Below are 21155 nucleotides of genomic sequence, written 5' to 3'. Positions count from 1 at the left end.
CTGGCACCCTGCCCTTCGTGTCTTAACAAAATGGCTGTGTTACACTTGCAGTAAAGCGTAACGGTAAAGGGACCCCTGACCATTAGGTCCAGTCGTGACCAACTCTGGGGTTGCGGTGCTCATCTCGCTTTATTAGCTGAGGGAGCCGGCGTACAGCTTCCAGGTCATGTGGCTGGCATGACTAAGCCGCTTCTGGTGAACCAGAGCAGCACACGGAAACACCGTTTACCTTCCCACCGGAGCGGTACCTATTTATCTACTTGCACTTTGACGTGCTTTCGAACTGCTAGGTTGGCAGGAGCAGGGACCGAGCAACGGAAGCTCACCCCGTCGTGGGGATTTGAACCGCCGACCTTCTGATTGGCAAGTCCTAGGCTCTGTGGTTTAACCCACATCCCACACTTGCAGTAACTAGCCCCAAAACGTCTGGTCCTGTTGGCATGTGCTATGACAGGGGCAGACCTTTGTGCGAGTCCAAAACTGGATGCTTCCCAGCCCTTGTTCTGCCTTCCAAAGCCGGATAAGGGAGGTACCGGTCTCTGACAAGAGGTCTAAAGCCCTCCCATCTCCTTCCCAAAGCTGGACAAGTGCTAACTAGGCTTTAGGAAGGAGGCAGGAAGACTCTAGGACCCTGTCAGAGCTTTCATGCCTCCTTCCTGAGGTCCAGTGATTATTAGGATTCGGGACGGAGACAAGAAGGCTCTCCCTTGGCCTCTGCACCCTGTACAGGGAAACCAGTCTCGATGCCCTAAATCCACAACTTTATGATAAACGGTGACTACACGTCAGCAAGCCAAATCTGCTTGTGCTGGACCAACAAACTGACTTTTCCTAAGGAAATGGAACACACAAAATCCATATCACAGAACTAGTTCATCGAGGCAAGACGGTAGGTTAAGCTTGTTTCTCTCGGGTTGTTGTTGTTGTTTAGTTGATTAGTCGTGTCCGACTCTTCGTGACCCCATGGACCAGAGCACGCCAGGCACTCCTGTCTTCCTCCGCCTCCCACAGTTTGGTCAAACTCATGCTGCTAACTTCGAGAACACTGTCCAACCCTCTCATCCTCTGTCGTCCCCTTCTCCTTGTGCCCTCCATCTTTCCCAGGGCATCTTCTCTTCTCAGGAGGTGGCCAAAGTATTGGAGCCTCAGCTTCAGGATCTGTCCTTCCAGTTAGCACTCAGGGCTGATTTCCTTAGAATGGAGAGGTTTGATCTTCTTGCAGTCTATGGGACTCTCAAGAGTCTCCTCCAGCACCAGAATTCAAAAGCATCAATTCTTTGGCGATCAGCCTTCTTTATGATCCAGCTCACACTTCCATACACCACTAATGGGAAAACCATAGCTTTTCTCTTGGGTAGCATCTCCCAATGTTGGCCGGCAAGTTGCTTTTGAAGTGAACAGAAGTTTAAGAACCTAAAAAGAGTCTGCTGGGTTGTGCCAGTGGTTTCCACCTAATCTAGCATCCTGGCCCCTCAAGTACTTATGGGAACTCCAAGCAGGATCTGAACATCTTCCAGCAGCTGGAATTCAAAAGCGTGCCGCCTCCAACAGTGGACTTGTTAAGGTGACATTTGGGAAAGGAGGGTCAAGTGTTTGAAGAAGAAGAAACACTTCTGGATTGCAACCACTGGCTAGGACCCACAAATACCATCAGCATCATAGTTCTAAGTCCAGATTCGTTGTGCATCAATAAATCAAACAGCAACCACACAGCAAAGCAGTTTTGAAATGAAGGGAAATATCCAAAGTTTGCAAAATGGCTTGGTAAGGGGGAGTGGTCCACAGTTCGGGGGAAAGTCAAAATCCCAGGGAAGGGACATCTGTGCAAATTCCTAGGACTACTGAGAGCACTTTGAATTACAGCTGTTGCTGCTGTTTTATAATGTTCTAAATGGTTGTCTAAAGCAGAAGAGGTAACCCAAGTCACTTTCCCCTTCAATCTAGCAGCAGAAATATATACAGCCCAATTTAACGCAGGTAGTTCTGACTGTAATAGGCAGTAATAACTAGTTCTTAAATCTGCACATTTAAGAATGAGCGAGGGGAAATCAAACTGGCCGAACATCAGAAGTTTAGAGAGCAGATGCCTTTTGTGAAAAAGGGGAAAAAAAGAAACTTACATATTTCAATTAACTTTAGAAAACTACAAATTGCAGAAACAGAGAGCCACCGCTCAAATTAGCATAGATTAAATGGTGACCACAACAGCAAGCAAACTACTGTCAAAGAAATGGCTTTTTGCTTTGTTGTAAAAGTGATAAAAAAAAAATACCAAAGTCTATAAAACTCTGGGGGGGAAAAAAGAGTCTTGGTAATTACCAAGATCAAAATCCAGTAGCTTTTTATTAAAGATGAACTTTTGTTCTGCTTTTCTACACAATGTAAATAGTGCTGACAATTGGGTTTGCAAAGGCATTCGCTACAATAAAATGTAATTGTATCATGAGAGAAAGGTGACAATCGGGAGATCATGAAAAAATTACATATTCTCACTGGTAGTTAATTAGCCATGCAAAAGCCCCTCAAACAGAGATTCTCTTCTATTAGGAATGATTACTATGCAGACCTACAGATGTCAATACTGGAGTCATTCAAATACTTCTTTCGCTACTAATTGAAGGTTGTAAAGCTCTGGTGCCAAGGTTTGGCTTCCAAAGAGCTAATTTATGACTAGGCGGCTATTTTATGTCTTCAGTTGCAGCAGCTACAGAACTCGGCAAATCAGAACCATCTGTGCGCCGGGATTTGAATCGCCATTCATCTCGCAGCCCATCAGTTGCATTAGTTTGCATCCCACATTTTTTGGGCTCATGTACCATTCTGACAGTCCAAAGTTCACGAGGAATATTAAAAATGAACCGCCGCCTTGACCCTGCCATATTGTGTCAGCAAAGGCTGCGGGCTCATATGGCTACTAACATCCCCGGCCGACGCTCCTAATCAGGCCCTGTGAATACTGCTAATTACACCGGTCTAAGTTTATTAAAAACAAAGGGGTTTGCATTTATTTGTTGGTTAACTGTATATTGACAGGACTGGGAGGCGGAAAGGGAAGAGCGTGTGTGTCTCAAAAAGCGAGCATGCGCCAAAATTTGAGGAAAGCAGCTTCTTGAAGGCCAGAGCAAAAAGAAAGAACAAAGTTATTTTAGGGGAACAATGGTTGCATCAATAAAGGCAACTCGGCTTTTGATCCGTTCTGAAGGGACAGCTGTCATCCAAAGCTGTCCCTTGTGAACAGCTCTGGCACTATCCCACTGCACAGGAAGCAAAGAAATTTGCACAAGTCTTACTGTTCGGAGCCGTGGTTCCCAACGTAGGACATACCCCCCACAGGGCAGCAATTTGATTTTTAAGGGGGGCAATTCGATAATGATTTGTTAATAGTGAATGGCTTTTTAGGCTTCCTCCACATGAATAGGAGTTCACTTTTTGAATAATTATATGTCATGGGGTGGTGGCATCAGGATTTTAGAGATGCTTAGGTGGGGCATGGCCAAAAAAAGGTTGGGAACCACTGGTTTGGAGGGAAGAAAAGAGCTGTGAGTCAAAAAGGAGTTAGGACAGTTTCCCTCTTGTAGGATGGCATCCAACCTCTAAACATAACCCTCAAATCTTTCATTGGATATCGACAAGCAAATCATCCTGTTAGCACAAGGACATCTGTAAGCGTACTTCCTCTCCTTGCCCCAGCCACACCCCCCCCACAAAAAAACCTGTTCTGAGGTTCCCCCAAAAACTCTAGGGCATATTGGGGGGAACAGGGGTGTGTGGGGAGAGGAAGCCCCATTGCATGGGATTATGTCTTTAGATGCAACCTTAAACATGTACTTTAACATATTACATCATCAGCTTCTTCCTTGGGTAGAGAAGGGGAGACTCATCCTTATATACTGAATCTCTGGCTCCACCCATTAAGTTACTGTTGCTTTTAAAAATAGTGATATTTCCTTTGTTGGCGATTCAACTTCCAAAAAGTAGCATTTTTAAAAAAAATACGTACTGCTTCCACGAGCGTCACTTTTCCCCATGTTAAATTTAGCTGTAAACGAAACTATTCCTTAACAGGACATGTGTTATATTTATCCAGCCTTGACCAAATCCAATGGCTATGTACTTACTTTCTTGTGCTTAGCAGCACATTCATTCGGAGGTCTTTTGGCAGCGGCAAAATTCAGTGCCCCATTGCAGCAGACTCCTTTGTGTTCCAGACCATCTAGGAGGATTTTCTTTAGCGCTTCATAATCAGGCTTTTCCTTGTACGCTAAATCAGATGCATTTTTCAAAAACCTGGCTATTTCACCTATAGAAACACAACATTCAATTTGTTGGAGGTCAGACTTTTTTTAAGGACACAAGAGCTTTGCTGCATCAGACCGAAAGCCTCTCTGGCCTACGTCAAACTTTCCAAAATGGTCAACCAGATACTACTGAGAAACCCCCATCTTTCCTTGGCTGAAATACGCAGACATATATTAGCAAGTGTTTCTTTTTAAATGACTTGGAGGTCACCAGCTCTGTGATGGCCATGCCCAACTGCATTTGCGTGACCAGCTAGAAAGGTGGCGGGCAATTGTGAAACCTCGTGAAAACTAGTGTTAACACATGAACTTGGCAACACGAACCAAAACATGGGAAGCTGATTAGGCTGTAATGCTATAAGCTTCTTGGGACTAAGCACAATGACTTTAATGGACTTACTTCGGAGTAGAAAAGTACTACTGCTGCTGCTTTTAAGCAGTTGTTAACAGCTTCAAAAACCAAATCCCCAGCCGGGTAATGGAGCTGAGTACAGGACTGTAGTGTTAATCTTTCTGTTGAGTGCAGAAGAGTCGGTGCGAGGTATGTGCGATATGCAAAGTACCTAGGAGCGCAATCTAGGTTTCATAAGCTCAAGTAACACACGCATGCATCATAGACTCATTTTCAGACTTGTGTCAGTAATGTAGCTCAAACAAAAATCAAAGAAGGAAGCAGGCAGCATTCAGGGTAGACGCAGAGCACTTGTGAGCATAAGATCCTAACAAAATAGGAGCAGGCCAATGGACCATCTAGCCACGCATTCTGTTCACCCAGGGGCCAAACAGATGTCTGTTGGAACCTGCAAGCAGAATCTGAACTCAACAGTCGTCTCCCTGGGGTGTCCTTTGTTGCAAAAGCATTCCTCTTCTCCCAGGCATGTGATACACAACAGTCATTCCTGACCCTTTTAAGGTGGAATGGAACTATATCCTAACATCCTCCCCCTTTCCATGTAACCTGTAGTACCTGTGGTTCAACCCAATTGCAACCTCTGTACATAGACCTTAAGTTGTTCTCTGTTAACAACCTTTTAAACTGAAAGGGGGGTATTGTTTTTGTTTATTATGCATTTTTGAGTTTTTCATATTGTAGACCACCCTGTGATCTTTCGATGAATTTAATTAATAATAATATATCCTGAATCTTCCAACATTCAACTTGATTGGATGTCCATAGACAGTGCCCTTTTATCTAGAATATTAGCCTAGCCTCATGAAGTCCTGGCCACAGCCAAGGTAGTTAGGTGTAAAGAAAACAAATTGCTCACAATTTGCAATGTGTTGCCATGCAAAACTTTGCTCAGATGCCTACAATATCCTTGTATTCTCTGTTGACTACACCTTTCCTTTCCTTCCCTGTTCCAACTCAGAGATGCTTCCGATGTGAGCCAAAGAAATTGCTGCTGCTGCTAAATTTGAGTAGTTTTGAATTGAAGCAGGTTCCTTTGGAACAGGGGCGCACAATCAGATGTTTCTGGACTACAATTCCCATCAGCCCCAGCCAGAGATCAGGAATGATGGGAGTTGTAGTCCAGAAACATCTGGAGGGCTACAGCTTGCGCACCCCTGGTCTGGAAGGTGGCAATCCTTCTGGCACTACCATTCCAAACCACAACAGGCTTCGAAGGTTGATTTCAATTGGTCAATTGGCTCAACTTACTGCAGTCTGTTCCTGCGGGAGCCCATCTTGTCACTGAATCTGGGAGTTCGTCCAGGAGCCTGAAAAAGTGAGGAGGCATAGAATGTTAGATCAGAAGGCAGCAAAATCTGAAGGTTGTCAGGGACGAGATGGGGAGGCTAAGCAGATCAGCCTCCTCTTGAAAGCTGGAGACTGCTGGAAATTTGGGAGACCTGTCCACCCACTGTGTTAACCCCCTATGCATCGTGTGACTATAAGCACCACTATAGCCTGAGCAGAATTACGGCCAAGGACATGTCTTCGCTTTCCAGAGCTCTTGCCAAACGTTTTGCAGGGTAATGGAATAAAGGAATCCCCTCACAAACACACACCGCCCTGAGATAAATTTGCTTTCTTTACTCCCAAGTCCACAGATTAATGGTCGTCTAAAGTTCAGCACGGTTCACCAGGCTGGTGCTTGTTGCTCAAAAGTAGATTGTGAATGCAAAATGGCAACAGATGGATAAGTTGTTAATAATAATAATAATAATAATAATAATAATAATAGTTCCAAAGCAGCACCAAATTAAGCTGTCTTGGGCAGTGAGCGAATGGACTTCTAAAGAGAGTTGTGCATGCTTTTTTTTTTTTGCAGTTAGCAACAAGAGTCAGGGAGGGTTGCAGCAAAAGTTGGTGCCCACATTTTGAACAGAACCTGACAGCATCTTTTAACATCTGAAGGACATACACAAGCACAAAAACACATCTCCAGGAGGGAGGAATTGACTGGAACTCACAGGTGTGTGTTTAAAGCATGTTTTCAGAGCTACCACTGCCCTTGAAACGATATAGGAAAAGTCCTCCCACCTTCCCTAATCGCTAAGGAATGTTTTAAACGCTGGATTTTTTTAAAATAATGTGTTTACTGCATCTTGTTTTTTATTTGTAACATTTCATTGCACTTGCTGCAATTTGATCTTCATCTGCAAAGCTTTACAATGCCCATAAACCACTTAAGAGATTTTAAGCGGCATATAAATTGACTAAATGAGTACATTAAATAATTACTTTTCCCATCCTATGTTCATAGGATGATTTTAGCTTCTTAAAAAAAACTATATAGCCATTTTTTTGGAACTTTAATTTAAAAAAAGATTAAAAATGAAACTTTAAAGAAAGAGATGGTGGACCAATAGCAGGTTCCATTTCTTGCTAGGAAGTCCAAATGGCCTTCACTTTTTGGTAAGACATTCCGAAGGGACACAAAAACTCCTCAGAACATGGATCTCCTAAAATTTGCTTACCAACTTGTCTGCTAATGGTCTGCACAAGTTTACAGAAATGTCAATTCGCCATGGGTGCCAATGCTCCATCATGTATATTTTGTGGACACTGTGTGTGTGTGTGTGTGTGTGTGTGTGTGCGCGCACACACACACACACACACACACACACAGCAGTTCCCACTATGTAAATTTCAGAATCCTAAATCATCTTTCATTCCTTACTGGCCTTATCAGTCAGCCAGAGAGCAAAATGGGGAGAGGGGACATTTTAGCACTTGATACTGGTTCATGCAAGGGACGCGGGTGGCGCTGTGGGTTAAACCACAGAGCCTAGGACTTGCCGATCAGAAGGTCACGGTTCGAATCCATGCGACAGGATGAGCTCCCGTTGCTCGGTCCCTGCTCCTGCCAACCTAGCAGTTCGAAAGCACGCCAAAAGTGCAAGTAGATAAATAGGTACCACTCCAGCGGGAAGGTAAATGGCATTTCCATGCGCTGCTCTGGTTTGCCAGAAGCGGCTTAGTCATGCTGGCCACATGACCCGGAAGCTGTACGCCGGCTCCCTCGGCCAATAAAGCGAGATGAGCGCCGCAACCCCAGAGTTGGCCACGACTGGACCTAATGGCCAGGGGTCCCTTTACCTTTACTGGTTCGTGCAGCAGACACCCCTGTCCTGAGTTTCTACTCCCAGTGTATAGTCTGGATTCTGCACAGAGAGAAGAGGGAGCAACAGAAATGAGAGGCGAGAGCCTAGCCCTAGATTATCCCATCTGCTTGCCAGGAAGGCTATGACAGATTTCACACATTATAGTGAGAGCAGATTTGAGTAAGCATGAAAACCAGATCAGGTTTGTTTGTTTGTTGATGGCTATGCCATTTGAGGCAGACGGAATCTGTAGTCCAAAATATCTGCAGGGCACGAGGTTGGGGAAGGCTGTCCTAAAGTGCGATAAATACAAGAGTCTTATGCCTTTCCATATGTGGTGTGGATGATAGGAACATTGGTTGACCAAAATGCTTTGCAGTTGGCATCAGTCTGCCTTGGGAGACATTGGAACAGTGTTCCTTCAGGGGTAAAGTCAAGGTGTTGGATGGAGGCATGGGAAAGACTGTGGAACACAGACATAAAATTTACAGCATGTTATGATTTAAGAGAAAACTATAGGAAAATATTATACAGATGGTATCAAGCACCAAGTAGATTGGCAAATGTATAAATCAAAATTGAATTATGAGCTGGAAATGCAAAGGGAAAGAAGGTACCTTTTTCCATATGTAGTGGTCTTGTAATAAGGTTAAGGATTACTGGGAAATGATATACAATGAATTGAAAAAGAAGTTAACCTTTGTAAAGAAGAGGAAAAAGAAGCTGAAGCTGAAGCTGAAGCTTTTATCTTGGGAATTATGGGATCAGAGTTACCTAAACAATATAATAATAATAATAATAATAATAATAATAATAATAATAATAATAATGCCCCGCTCATCTGGGCGGCTTCCAGCAGAAATTTATGTCATTGGTGGTGAGCATCACATTCTCCCATGCCCTTTTGGAGAGGCAAGCCATTGCTGTAGCTGCTTTGCCAATACGCTTGTCCAGCACTACATCAATGGAGACAAAATCGTCTCCCACCTTAAGCGTGTGGTCACTAATGCTGATGCGTGGAGTGCAGGTGATATTCTGACCCAGGACGTTGGGTCTTTGTAAGGCTGAGACCAAACTCCATGCAGCCTTGGACAAAATGGTTGAAGAGGCTCTGCGGAGCTTTTTCTTATCGCTGTACTGAACTGAAACCGAACATAAAAAAGACCTTTGCTGGATCAGAGCAAAGGGCTTTCGAATCCGGCATTCTGTTCTCACAGCAGCCAACGAGACACGTATGGAAAGTTTGGAAGCAGGACCTGAGCACAAAATAAGTCTCCCAATTTCAAGCAAGAAGCATTCGGTGGAGGTAGAACACAGCCACTGCAGCCGGAAGCCTTTGACAGCTTCAGGTATTTGTCTCACCTTATCCAAGTTAGTGGGCATTACTGCATCTTGTGGCAGCCAATTCCAGTTTAACTGTGTGCTGTGTGGCACAGAACTTCCCTTGTCCTGAATTTAGCATAATCGGATGGCCCTGGGTTCTAGAAACATGAGGAGTGATGTGGACTAAGCAAGCCTGCATGGAGATTTCCCCAGATCTTTCTTTTCCAGTTTTTCTCCTGTTTCGTAAATTCATTCGTAACAATGAACAGAGGCCAATATCAAATACCGCATTAGACAAGCCTGGCACTTTGCTTACTAAATGCAAGTAAAAGAAACATGGTAAATTAGATCACCCTCTAGGGCATCAGAAGATGTTCCGATGTAAACTTAAAAATCTCAGAGGCAAATTATGTTATTCAAATGGTCCTAATTTGCATAGGATATGTTTTTTCCCCCAGATTGTAAGAGTGGGAGAAATAAACCTCTATCTGTTTGCTAAACGGGTTTGGAAGCACTGCTTTAGGTTGGAAAAAATGATAACCAAGTCCAGGATGCTTCACGAAAAGCAAGAGCACATGCTCTGCTTCAAAGTTTAGCCCCTTGACATAAAAATAAAGCTGTGCACACCAGCACCTAAAGAGCCACGACGATATTCAACTCAAGCAGCAACGTAGGAAGTGTGTTTCACTAGTGAGGTCAGCCAACGTACATGACACTCTCTCACACTGATCCTGCCCAGTGGGGGAATTCAGCTTAGTCCTGTCGACTGATGAGCAGCGTTTTGCCAAACCAGGGGTTAAGAATGTGGTGCCCTTCATGACTGACAATATGGATCTGATTGACACTTGGAGAACTAAGAACCCCCTTGGAAGAGAGGGAACATTCTTCTCTGAAGCCAACATGACATGGACAAGAATTGATCAAATATGGATAACTAGAGGACTGGCACCTAAGATTCGAAAAGTGGAAATCTGCCCTAAAACTTGCTCCGACCACAATGCAGTAAAGATGGAGATGAAACTAACGCTAATCGGCTCCTTCAGATGGAGGATGAATGACGCCCTGTTTAGAGACCAGGAGGTGATTAAGAAGGCCCAAAAAACATTGAAAGATTATTTTGAGATAAATTTAAACACTATGGTGGAAAAAAGAACAATCTGGGACGCAGGTAAAGCGGTCATGAGGGGGTTTCTGATTCAACAGAATGCAATAAAGAAGAGAATCCAAAATGAGAAAAAAGATAAAATCTTGGAAAAAATAAAAGAAGGAGAGAAGAGATTAAGAGCGAAACCAAAATCCCAAGAAATTCTGAGGGAAATTAAGTTATATCAAGTACAATATATGAGAATGATAAACCAGGAAGTGGAATGGAAAATTAAACAGATGAGACAAAAGTCTTTCGAATCGGCTAACAAATGTGGGAAACTGCTTGCATGGCAGATGAAGAAAAGACAGAAATTAAATACTATTACAAGTTTGGAGGTAAATGGAAAGACTATACAGAACCCATTGGAAATTAGAAACTGCTTCCAGAGATTTTTTAAACAACTTTATACACAAGGGCCACAGAAAGAGACTGAGTTAGACCAATTTCTGAGGAAAAATGGATTACAAAAAAATTCTCAAGAAAAGAGGATAATGTTGAGTGACAAAATTACAGAACAGGAAGTGGAGGGCGCCATTCGGAATATGCAGCTGGGCAAATCTCCAGGACCAGACGGTTTAACCTCCAAATACTACAGAGTTTTGAAAGATTGGTTAATTCGACCACTAACGGAGGTGTGCAATGAGATATTAGAGGGGAAAAAGGCGCCGGAGTCGTGGCAGGAAGCATATATTACACTTATACCAAAAACTGAGTCTGAAAAGACGCAACTTAAGAACTACCGCCCCATATCCCTTCTTAATGTGGATTACAAAATATTTGCGGACATTTTGGCAAATAGATTAAAGAAAGTACTACTGGAAGAGATTCATAAAGACCAAGCTGGCTTTCTCCCGGGTAGACACTTGTCGGACAATACGAGGAATATAATTAACATTTTGGAGAAGTTGCAAGTGAATATAAACACTAAAGCAGTTTTAATTTTTATAGATGCGGAGAAAGCCTTTGACAATATTTCTTGGAATTTTATGAAGAAAAATCTTCAGGGGATGGGGGTGGGCCAAGGGTTTGAAAATGGTATAAGTGCAATTTACTCAGAACAAAAGGCTAAATTAATTGTGAATAATATGGTGACAGAGGGATTTAAGATAGAGAAAGGCACACGACAAGGATGCCCAATTTCCCCATTGTTATTCATCACTGTCCTGGAGGTATTATTGAATATGATTAGAAGGGACCGTTTGATAAAAGGTATTCAGGTCGGAGCTAAGCAATATAAACTGAAAGCATTTGCAGACGATTTAGTTCTAACATTACAGGAGCCAGAATCTAGTTCGAAAAGAGTTTTGGAAGTGATTCAAGAATTTGGGAAGATGGCTGGTTTTAAGTTGAATAAGTTTAAAACTAAAGTTCTTGAGAAAAATTTAACACCGATTGAGAAAGATAGGTTTCAGAAGGAGACAGGCCTAACAATAGTAAAGAAAGTTAAATATTTGGGGGTTAATATGACAGCTAAGAACCTAAACTTATTTAAAGATAACTATGAGAAATGTTGGTTAGAAGTGAAGAAAGATCTAGAGATATGGTCAAACTTGAAGCTTTCCTTGTTGGGTAGAATTGCGGCTATAAAGATGAATGTACTGCCAAGGATGTTATTTCTGTTTCAATCTTTGCAAATTTTGGATAAGATGGACTGTTTCAAGAAGTGGCAGAGAGATATTTCTAGATTTGTCTGGCAGGGCAAGAAGCCCAGAATAAAATTTAAAATATTAACTGATGTTAAAGAAAGAGGTGGTTTTGCCCTGCCAGACCTGAAACTTTATTATGAATCGGCCGCATTTTGCTGGCTGAAAGAATGGCTGCTTCTTGAAAACACAGACATTTTGGACTTAGAAGGTTTTAACAATGTTTTTGGGTGGCATGCATATTTGTGGTACGACAAGGTTAAAGCTCATAAGGCATTTAAAAATCATATTGTCAGGAAAGCATTGTTTAATGTCTGGTTAAGATATAAAGACTTACTGGAGAATAAAACCCCAAGGTGGCTGTCACCAATGGAAGCAAAGGCATTGAAAAAGTCCAATATGGAGGCCAAATGGCCGAAATATTGGGAAATATTGGAACAAGAAGGAGATAAACTGAAATTGCAGAGTTTTGAGAAATTAAAAGATAAGGTGCGAGATTGGCTGCACTATTTTCAAATAAGAGAAGTCTATAACTTGGATAAAAAAAATAGGCTTCCAGGTGGAAAAATCTAAATTGGAAACTGAGTTGTTAGAATCCAAAACTAAAACACTCTCAAGAATGTATAACTTGCTGCTAAAATGGAATACACAGGATGAAACAGTTAAATCTGCTATGATTAAATGGGCACAAGATGTTGGTCATAACATTATGTTTGCTGACTGGGAATGGTTGTGGACCACAGGTATGAAATTTACGGCATGTAATGCCCTAAGAGAGAATATTATGAAAATGATATACAGGTGGTACATGACACCAGTCAAGCTTGCAAAAATCTACCACTTGCCTGACAATAAATGTTGGAAGTGCAAAGAAAGTGAAGGAACATTCTTTCACCTTTGGTGGACATGCCCAAAGACTAAGGCTTTCTGGGAGATGATATATAATGAAATGAAAAAAAATATTTAAATATACATTCCTTAAGAAGCCAGAGGCCTTTCTCTTGGGCATGGTGGGCCAATTGGTGCCAAAGAAAGACAGAAATTTCTTTATGTATGCAACAACAGCGGCAAGAATTCTCATCGCAAAGTATTGGAAGACACAAGAGCTACCCACCCTGGAAGAGTGGCAGATGAAGTTGATAGAGTATATGGAACTGGCGGAAATGACTGGCAGAATTCGAGACCTGGGAGAAGAGTTGGTGGAAGAAGACTGGAAGAAATTCAAAGACTATCTCCAGAAATATTATAAAATTAATGAATGCTAAAACTGTGCTTGGATTGGCAATAAGTGGTAATTAGTGATAAAAGTTAATAAGATTATGCAAAAAAATAGGTATTGATATGCTTGAAAATATGGATATAGTATATGTTATGGTATAAAGTTTAACATTTGAAAAAGGGTAAGAATTTGCTGAACTAAATATTTGAATGGGAATACAAAAGGGGAGAGGCGTGAGGAGGTCAAGAACATAAGCATATGAAATTGAGGTTATTTGAAAAATGGATTGGTTTTAACTTTTTATGTTTAAATTTAATTTTTCTTAATTAGTTGTGCTTTCTTTTTGTATTTTTGGTGTTTCTTTCTTTTTTTTGTAATCTAGGGTTTTTTATTCTGTGAATTTTTATCTTTCTTTTCTGTAAAACTCCAATAAAAATCTTTATAAAAAAAAAAAAGAATGTGGTGCCCTTCAGTTCCCCTCATCCTTGACCACTGGACAAGCTGGTTGGGGCTGATGGGAGCTAAGAGATCGGCAACACCTGGAGGCAGGGCCGTCTTACCCATAGGCGCTAGGGGTGCAGGGCACTCGGGCGCCGGGCTCTCAGGGGCACCAGGCCGAGAGTCCAGGGCCTGAGTTGAGTCTGGTGACGAGCCCGTCGGTTGGAGTGCCACGGCGGGCTCTTCAGCTGCGGAAGGCTCTGTGCCACGAGTTTGGGGGCAAGTGAGCTAGCAAGGTGCTGAGGCGGACGGACGCCTCCACTCTCCTGCGCACCTGGGATTGGCATAGGGCCATGGAGAGGCCCGCCTGTGGGGAGGCCCACACAGTACATTTCTGAGCACAATTCAAAGTGTTGGTGTTGACCTTTAAAGCCCTAAACAGCCTCGGCCCAGTATACCTGAAGGAGCGTCTCCACCCCCATCGTTCTGCCCGGACGCTGAGGTCCAGCGCCAAGGGCCTTCTGGCGGTTCCCTCATTGCGAGAAGTGAGGTTACAGGGAACCAGGCAGAGGGCCTTCTCGGTAGTGGCACCTGCCCTATGGAACGCCCTCCCATCAGATGTCAAAGAGATAAACAACTACCTGACATTTAGAAGACATCTGAAGGCAGCCCTGTTCAGGGAAGTTTTTAATATGTGACATTTTAGTGTATCTTTCATCTTTGTTGGAAGCCGCCCAGAGTGGCTGGGGAAACCCAGCCAGATGGGCGGGGTACAAATAATAAATTATTATTATTATGCAGCTTACATCACGAGGTGCCCGGCTTTGCTCAGATGCCGACACTTCCGGCTGGTTTGTTGGGCTGTGCTCCTCTGCTGCTTGCGTTGGTTCCCGCCCCCCCCCCCAGGCGCCCAACAACTCTGGGGAACCTTTCCTAAAAACTTTGGGGCATATGCTTAAGACACAGCATTTGCTACCCCTGCCTTTGACAGAGGACTTTTCCAGTCCAGTTACCTGAAATTCTATGATGACATTATTGCTCATGGGGATAGCTCAGTTGGTTAGAGCGTGGTGCTGATAACGCCAAGGTTGCAGGTTTGATCAGCTGCATATTTCTGCCTTGCAGGGGGTTGGACTAGCTGATCCTGAGGTTCCCTTCCAACTCTATGATAAAATCTTGTGCTGTACCACTGAGCTGCAACCCTTCCTTCAGCCACCCCATTCTTAAAAATTAAAAGAAGTGCAAGACGCACACACAATAGTGTATATGGATTTAGTTCAGAGTCTTGGGGAGGGGGGAAAGGAAGTATCATCCCTCCAAGGGGTTAATCCTTGGCTGGAGAATTAATAAAGAAGCTTGATGGATTACATTGATCGGATGCTGAATGGCGCTAGGGGTGGTCTGCGAGGGACTCTAATGATCAGAAGTTCTAAAGGAGGGGGGTGGGAAATAATATATATATTAAACAATACTGTACAAAGTCAACATTTACAGATGCAATCTGTATTATCTGCAGCCTGCAGGCTCACCCCGCTCTCCCCCACCCCCTCTCTCTGCAGAGAGCCAGTGCCAAACTGAATGCACAGATTGATTTCTGCAGATCAGCTATCCCCATTGTGTACCTCTGTTGTGACTTGCCCTACTTAAAAGTTTGCTGCCTCCGCCACTCGCAGCACCTCCATCGCAGCGTTGCCGGTGTGCCGAGCGACCGGCTATGTGGGGCCACAAGCAATTAGCTTCCTCAAGTCCCACCAGTAAGAGCAAAAGAGCGACAACAGGCAGTGCATTTAACCAGGGCTAATTACAGTAGGCATGCTGGGTGGAGGAGGAAAAGGACGAGGGGGAAAAGGGAAATGCTAAATGTTTGTGTTTTCTTCCCCCTCCCTACATTCATGAAATGCTTTCCTGAAAGCACCCGAAAGAGATGATGGGGAAAAACACCCAATAAAATATTCTTCCATTATCCAAAGGACTGTCACATGGAAGAGGGAACAAGCTTGTTTTCTCCTGCTCTAGAGGGTAGGACTCGAATCCAACTCTATAATTCTTACGAGGGGCAGGAGACTCAAGTCACTGTGATGGAAGAGGCGACTTAAGTGGAACTGGCTGGCATTCCCTTGTCATTGAGCTTAGCAATGTAAGAGGCAGCCTTACCCAGATATTGCCTCCATCTAGGCAAAGAGAGTTATGCTTTATTTTATTATTTGGAAATCATGAACTGTGGCTGTTGTTGTTTAGTCGTTTAGTCGTGTCCGACTCTTCGTGACCCCCTGGACCAGAGCACGCCAGGCACTCCTGTCTTCCACTGCCTCCCGCAGTTTGGTCAAACTCATGCTGGTAGCTTCGAGAACACTGTCCAACCATCTCATCCTCTGTCCTCCCCTTCTCCTTGTGCCCTCCATCTTTCCCAACATCAGGGTCTTTTCCAGGGAGTCTTCTCTTCTCATAAGGTGGCCAAAGTATTGGAGCCTCAGCTTCAGGATCTGTCCTTCCAGTGAGCACTCAGGGCTGATTTCCTTCAGAATGGAGAGGTTTGATCTTCCTTAATTTCATGCCATTTAACTGCTAGTCCTTGGTCCTGATCAAGCTATAGAGATATTCATGGCCTTTATATCCGAGCTTGATCCCTGGGATCATCTGCAGGAGTGTCGCTGGCCGTTCCCCAGGTTGGCGTGGTTCCTTTGACAATAAGAAACTAACCCCCCAGTTATTGACCCAGAATTATAGGATGCTCTGCCAACAGTGATTCAATAGCCACTTTCCGTCTCTGCTTTTAAACGCTTTCTGGAAACTTTTCTATTCTGTCAGGCCTCTGTGGGCAATTAGGAACACACCTTTCTGCAACAGTTAGCTGATTTCTGATTTCTAACTTTTTATATGGTTTTACTGTGTGGTTTTATGCATAATTTGTTGCAAACTGCTTGGAGATTTTTCTACGAACAGCAGTACGTATTTTTATAACTACCTAGCTATGCCCTTTGAGCCAATGGAACAAGTGAGCTACCTTTCTTCTGCTTTCCAGAGGGGCTGTTCAGCTACGACTTTTAACATGATTTGCTCCGTGGTGGAGCAGAGATAATACTTTGTTCCAAAGTTTAGTTTATGGACAGATTTTAAACATTGCTTTTAGGCAACAAGGTCCCCTTGATTCTTAACCCTTAAAATGTCCTGGGCTGGTTCATATACAGGCTGAAATCGTAGCCATATAGGAAATATGAGAGACACATAGAGAAAGAGGCAAATTTCACAGAGATTTCTCTTTGCTTTGCCCAGTTCCGCCTCCTTAAAGATCATACGCAGGGCTGTATGTAATTCCACGCTTAAAAACAAACCCGACTTTCGGCAACAAAGTAGCCAAAATCCCACAACAACAAAAAAGAAAAGGAAAGGAAAAAAGGCAGAATTGAGCAGGCTGGATCAAATTTCATCAAATCAAGCTAGCATGCCACTGTGATACACTGCACAGCATGTTGGGACTAGGCAAACCTGGGTTCGAATCCTCATTCAGCTATGAACAGCTGACTTAGATTACACTGGGACATAGCCTGTTCATCTTTGCAGGGCTGTTGTGAAAGCAACACGCGAGTCAGCCAGCCAGCCACGGCTGGAGAAAACAGTGGGGTTTATACAGTCATAGGTAAAGGTAAAGGGACCCCTGACCATTAGGTCCAGTCGTGGCCGACTCTGGGGTTGTGGTGCTCATCTCGCTTTATTGGCCGAGGGAGCCAGAGTACAACTTCCGGGTCATATGGCCAGCATGACTAAGCCTCTTCTGGTGAACCAGAGCAGCACACGGAAACACCGTTTACCTTCCCGCCAGAGTGGTACCTATTTATCTACTTGTACTTTGACATGCTTTTGAACTGCTAGGTTGGCAGGAGCAGGGACCGAGCAACGGGAGCTCACCCCGTCGCGGGGATTCGAACCGCCGACCTTCTGATTGGCAAGTCCTAGGCTCTGTGGTTTAACCCACAGCGCCACCCGTGTCCTTGTCATACCTTGGATTAATCCAGTCATATCTTGGGTTAAAGACGCTTCGGGTTAAATCTTTTCTGGTTGCGTCCCGTGGCGACCCAGAAGTACCGGAAAGAGTTACTTCCGGGTTTCGCCATTCGCGCATGCGCAGACGCTCAAAATGATGTCTCGTGCATGTGCAGAAGCAGCGAATCATGACCCGCAGACGCGCAGATGCACAGACATGGGTTGCATTCTGCTCAGGTTGCAAATGGGGCTATTACATACGCTTCAGGTTACATACACTTCAGGTTACAGACTCCGCTAACCCAGAAACAGTACCTCGGGTTAAGAACTTTGCTTCAGGATGAGAACAGAAATCATGAGCAGGTGGAATGGCGGCAGCGGGAGGCCCCATTAGCTAAAGTGGTGTCTCAGGTTAAGAACAGTTTCAGGTTAAGAACGGACCTCCGGAACGAATTAAGTACTTAACCCGAGGTACCACTGTATAGGCAATTTGTACACCTTGATCAAATTCTGTCTGAAAGAAAGACTCTCAGGAAGAATGATGTCAATTCAGCAAATGAGGGCAGATGTAGAAATCAACCATAGGCAGAGCCCAGCCTTGCACTGCGTACTTCAAGGGAGCTAGTTCTCCAGCTCTAACCTTGCACCAGATTTTTACATTTTTAAAAACAAGTGTTTAAAAAGCATTTTTTTAAAAACAAGCTGGAAGAGACTGACAAATTTGTCAGTTTTAGTTCCTTGGTTTCCCCCCCAAATTTTAAATTCAAGTTTCTGACATTTCTGCATTATTATTATTATTAAAAATAGTCCTAACCAAAATTTGGCAGCATTTCTCCCAATATGCATAAAAAAATAATCAAGACTTTTTACTGCTATTTTAACTTCATAATAGTTAAAATAGCAACCTGGTAAGAATTATGAAATAACATAAATAAATAAAAGAGTAAGATAAACAGTACAACACACACACACACACACACCAAAGTACAGAGTCAATACATCATAAAACAAAGTACATTCTCAAGAGACTACAGTGATTTAGATGTTACAACACAAACCAACCTGATAAAGAAAAATACAAAGCAAATGTTATGAATATCAAAAAAGGGTCATATTTCATTGGAACTTGCCATCCCCATGATTGGCCTGTCATATAAGTTAGAAACGGCTACCAAACAGAGGCAAAATCCATAGCTTTATCTGCACCTCAAGATACTCTTAATTTATAAGTCAATTTTTCAATAATGAGAATAAACATTAAATATTTGGTTCTATAAAGTAAAAAAAAAAAATTAAAAGCCTCAAGAAATCCTTCCAGCCCTGTGATATGGTCATGCGAGCAGCTACTAATAGCAACGATTGTAAGTAGTTTACATAATTAAATCCATATTTGACTCATCAAAGTTGGATTTTAAAAAAGCAATTTTGGGTTTAAAGGCACCAGTGCGCCTATTATTTCAGAAATTTCCTTCATGACGCCTTCCCAAAATTTGCACACAAGTTTGCAAGACCACCACATGTGCCCATAGGTTCCCCTTTCGTTCTGAATGCGATTTTGTCTAACGTACACATTTTTGCAAGGGCATTGCTGGAAATTAAGAACGTTAGCAACTAGTTCAGGATCCTGTTCTCAAAGTGGCCAACCAGATTTTTATTCTTATTACGTATTTATTTATACCCCTCCTTTTTCCCTGATGGGACTCACAAGTCTCACAAATATAAACAAGGGTCAGTAAAGACAAAGAAAAGACGACCAATTATTTTTTGAAAGCAATATTACAAGTAGAGAAGGGCACTGTCGCATTCAGATCCTGATAGCAGGCTTCCCACTGAAATATCTGTTTGGCCACTTTGAGAACAGGATGCTGGACCAGATGGGCCTGATCCAGAATGGGATGCCTGTGTTTCAATTTGCATGTTGTTGCGGGAAGGGAGCTGCTGGAAATTGAACCTGCAACATCATGCATGGCGAGTTACGGATTCCTCCCCAATAATTGATAACAAATCACTGTCATCTGCCTGCTAGCCAGAGCAAGACTCAGGACAGACTGGCCCATATCCGTGGAGCAACAGCTACAGGTGATTTGTGTCCTTTCTCTACAAAGACTACAAAGGGCTCATGCAATGGCAGCTCTGATCATAAACTCATTTAGACGGTCAGCTGTCCACTGGAATACACAATGCAAGAGAGAGGTGACCCTCCCCACCCTGCAATAAGGAATATACCTTAACCCCGACCTCACCCCCCGCAGCTGTTCCCCATTCCTAGACCTCTGTGGTTATGTAAAGAAAAGGCACTTTTCATATACTGAATCATATACTGGAAATTAAATAAGGTTGCAGTCCTAAGCATGGTTCCTTGAAAGTTAAATTACTCAAAATCACATTAAGAGTTACTCTAGATAATGCACGTTTAGCAGTGTGGGGAGGGTACGTTTATTAACAGAAGTGCACTAATATTTGTCTTCTGGAAGTCTAGCAATGGGAGAATGCGCACCACACTCTCCAGAAATGCACACCCAATGTGGCCACCACTGTTCTCTGGTTTCCTGACCACTTGAGAGCTATTTTGCAGAATTGTAGAGTTGGAAAGGGACCGCAAGGGTCATCCAGTCCAACCCCCTGCAATGCCGGAATCTTTTTACCCGGCGTGGGTTTTGAACCCGCGATCCTGAGATTAAGACTTGTGGAATTGTTGAAGGAAATACTTATCTCTTTAAGTTAGGAACACTGGAGCAGGTCCCTCAATGTTGTCTGCACTGAATGGCAACAGCTCTCCTCCAGGGTTTCAGACAAAGGACATTCCCTTACCTGGAGCTGCCAGCATTCGAACCCAGAACCTTCTGCACACAAAGCAAACGCCCCTGTGATCCTTCCCTCCCCCCATTTTACAGATGCAACCATTTCACCATCATAACCTGCCCTGAGCTTTGGAGGGAGGTGAGAATACCCCAAAATACGTATTAAATAAATCATGCTTCTGTTTTTGTTTTTACTTTGCTTTTGCATCCCGGACAGCATCGGGGTTCCTCAAATTCCACTCCCAGGGCAGATTCCCACACATCCACTGGAGCATGCAGAAGCCAAGAATTTCAAGGTCTCCTCGTCTGGATGGAGCTAAAAGGAAAGAGAAAGGGAGGGAGAGAAGGAATGTAAAAGAGCACTTTTAAAAGGTGGGGATGGAAAGAGACAGGGGGGGTGATGTTCAGTTGGTCCCCCTTTTTTGTGAGGGAGGGAAGGGGAGAAATCGAAACGGCAGTAACTTGAATCTGCAGTTCGATGCAGCAGAGCAACAGGCAGAATTGCGTTCTGTTTGTTCAGCTGCCCCACGAACTCCAAACGGCCCCAAATTTTGGCTGCGGCCCACAGACAGGCCAGGATTTGTTGCTGCTGAGAGAGGAGAGGAGAGAGGGTCAGTTTCCTCACCTCCTCAGACTCCATCCTTCCCTTTAGCTTGGCCTGTCACATGAACTTGATCCCCGTGGCCTCTGACATGCTCCAGACAGCCCATAACCCAGCACCGACACTTTCTCCAAGAGCCAGGCAGTAAAACAAAG

At 43.5% G+C, this 21155-nt stretch overlaps 1 protein-coding gene across 1 annotated transcript in view; it reads right to left on the bottom strand.

The window, feature by feature from the left end:
• Window positions 1-21155, bottom strand: part of VRK2 (VRK serine/threonine kinase 2) — a 68040-nt gene that overhangs the window by 7465 nt on the left and 39420 nt on the right. Inside the window, exons 9-11 of the mRNA XM_053383687.1 lie at window positions 20595-20715; window positions 5959-6017; window positions 4119-4300 (exon numbers count right to left, since the gene is read on the bottom strand). Coding sequence (XP_053239662.1) covers window positions 4119-4300; window positions 5959-6017; window positions 20595-20715 — 362 coding nt within the window. The remainder of the gene's footprint in view (window positions 1-4118; window positions 4301-5958; window positions 6018-20594; window positions 20716-21155) is intronic.

The sequence above is a fragment of the Podarcis raffonei genome, chromosome 3 (genome assembly GCF_027172205.1).
Source record: "Podarcis raffonei isolate rPodRaf1 chromosome 3, rPodRaf1.pri, whole genome shotgun sequence".
Lineage (NCBI taxonomy): Eukaryota > Metazoa > Chordata > Lepidosauria > Squamata > Lacertidae > Podarcis > Podarcis raffonei.
Note: the sequence above shows the minus strand (reverse complement) of the source record. Positions and strands in the feature narration are given on the sequence as shown.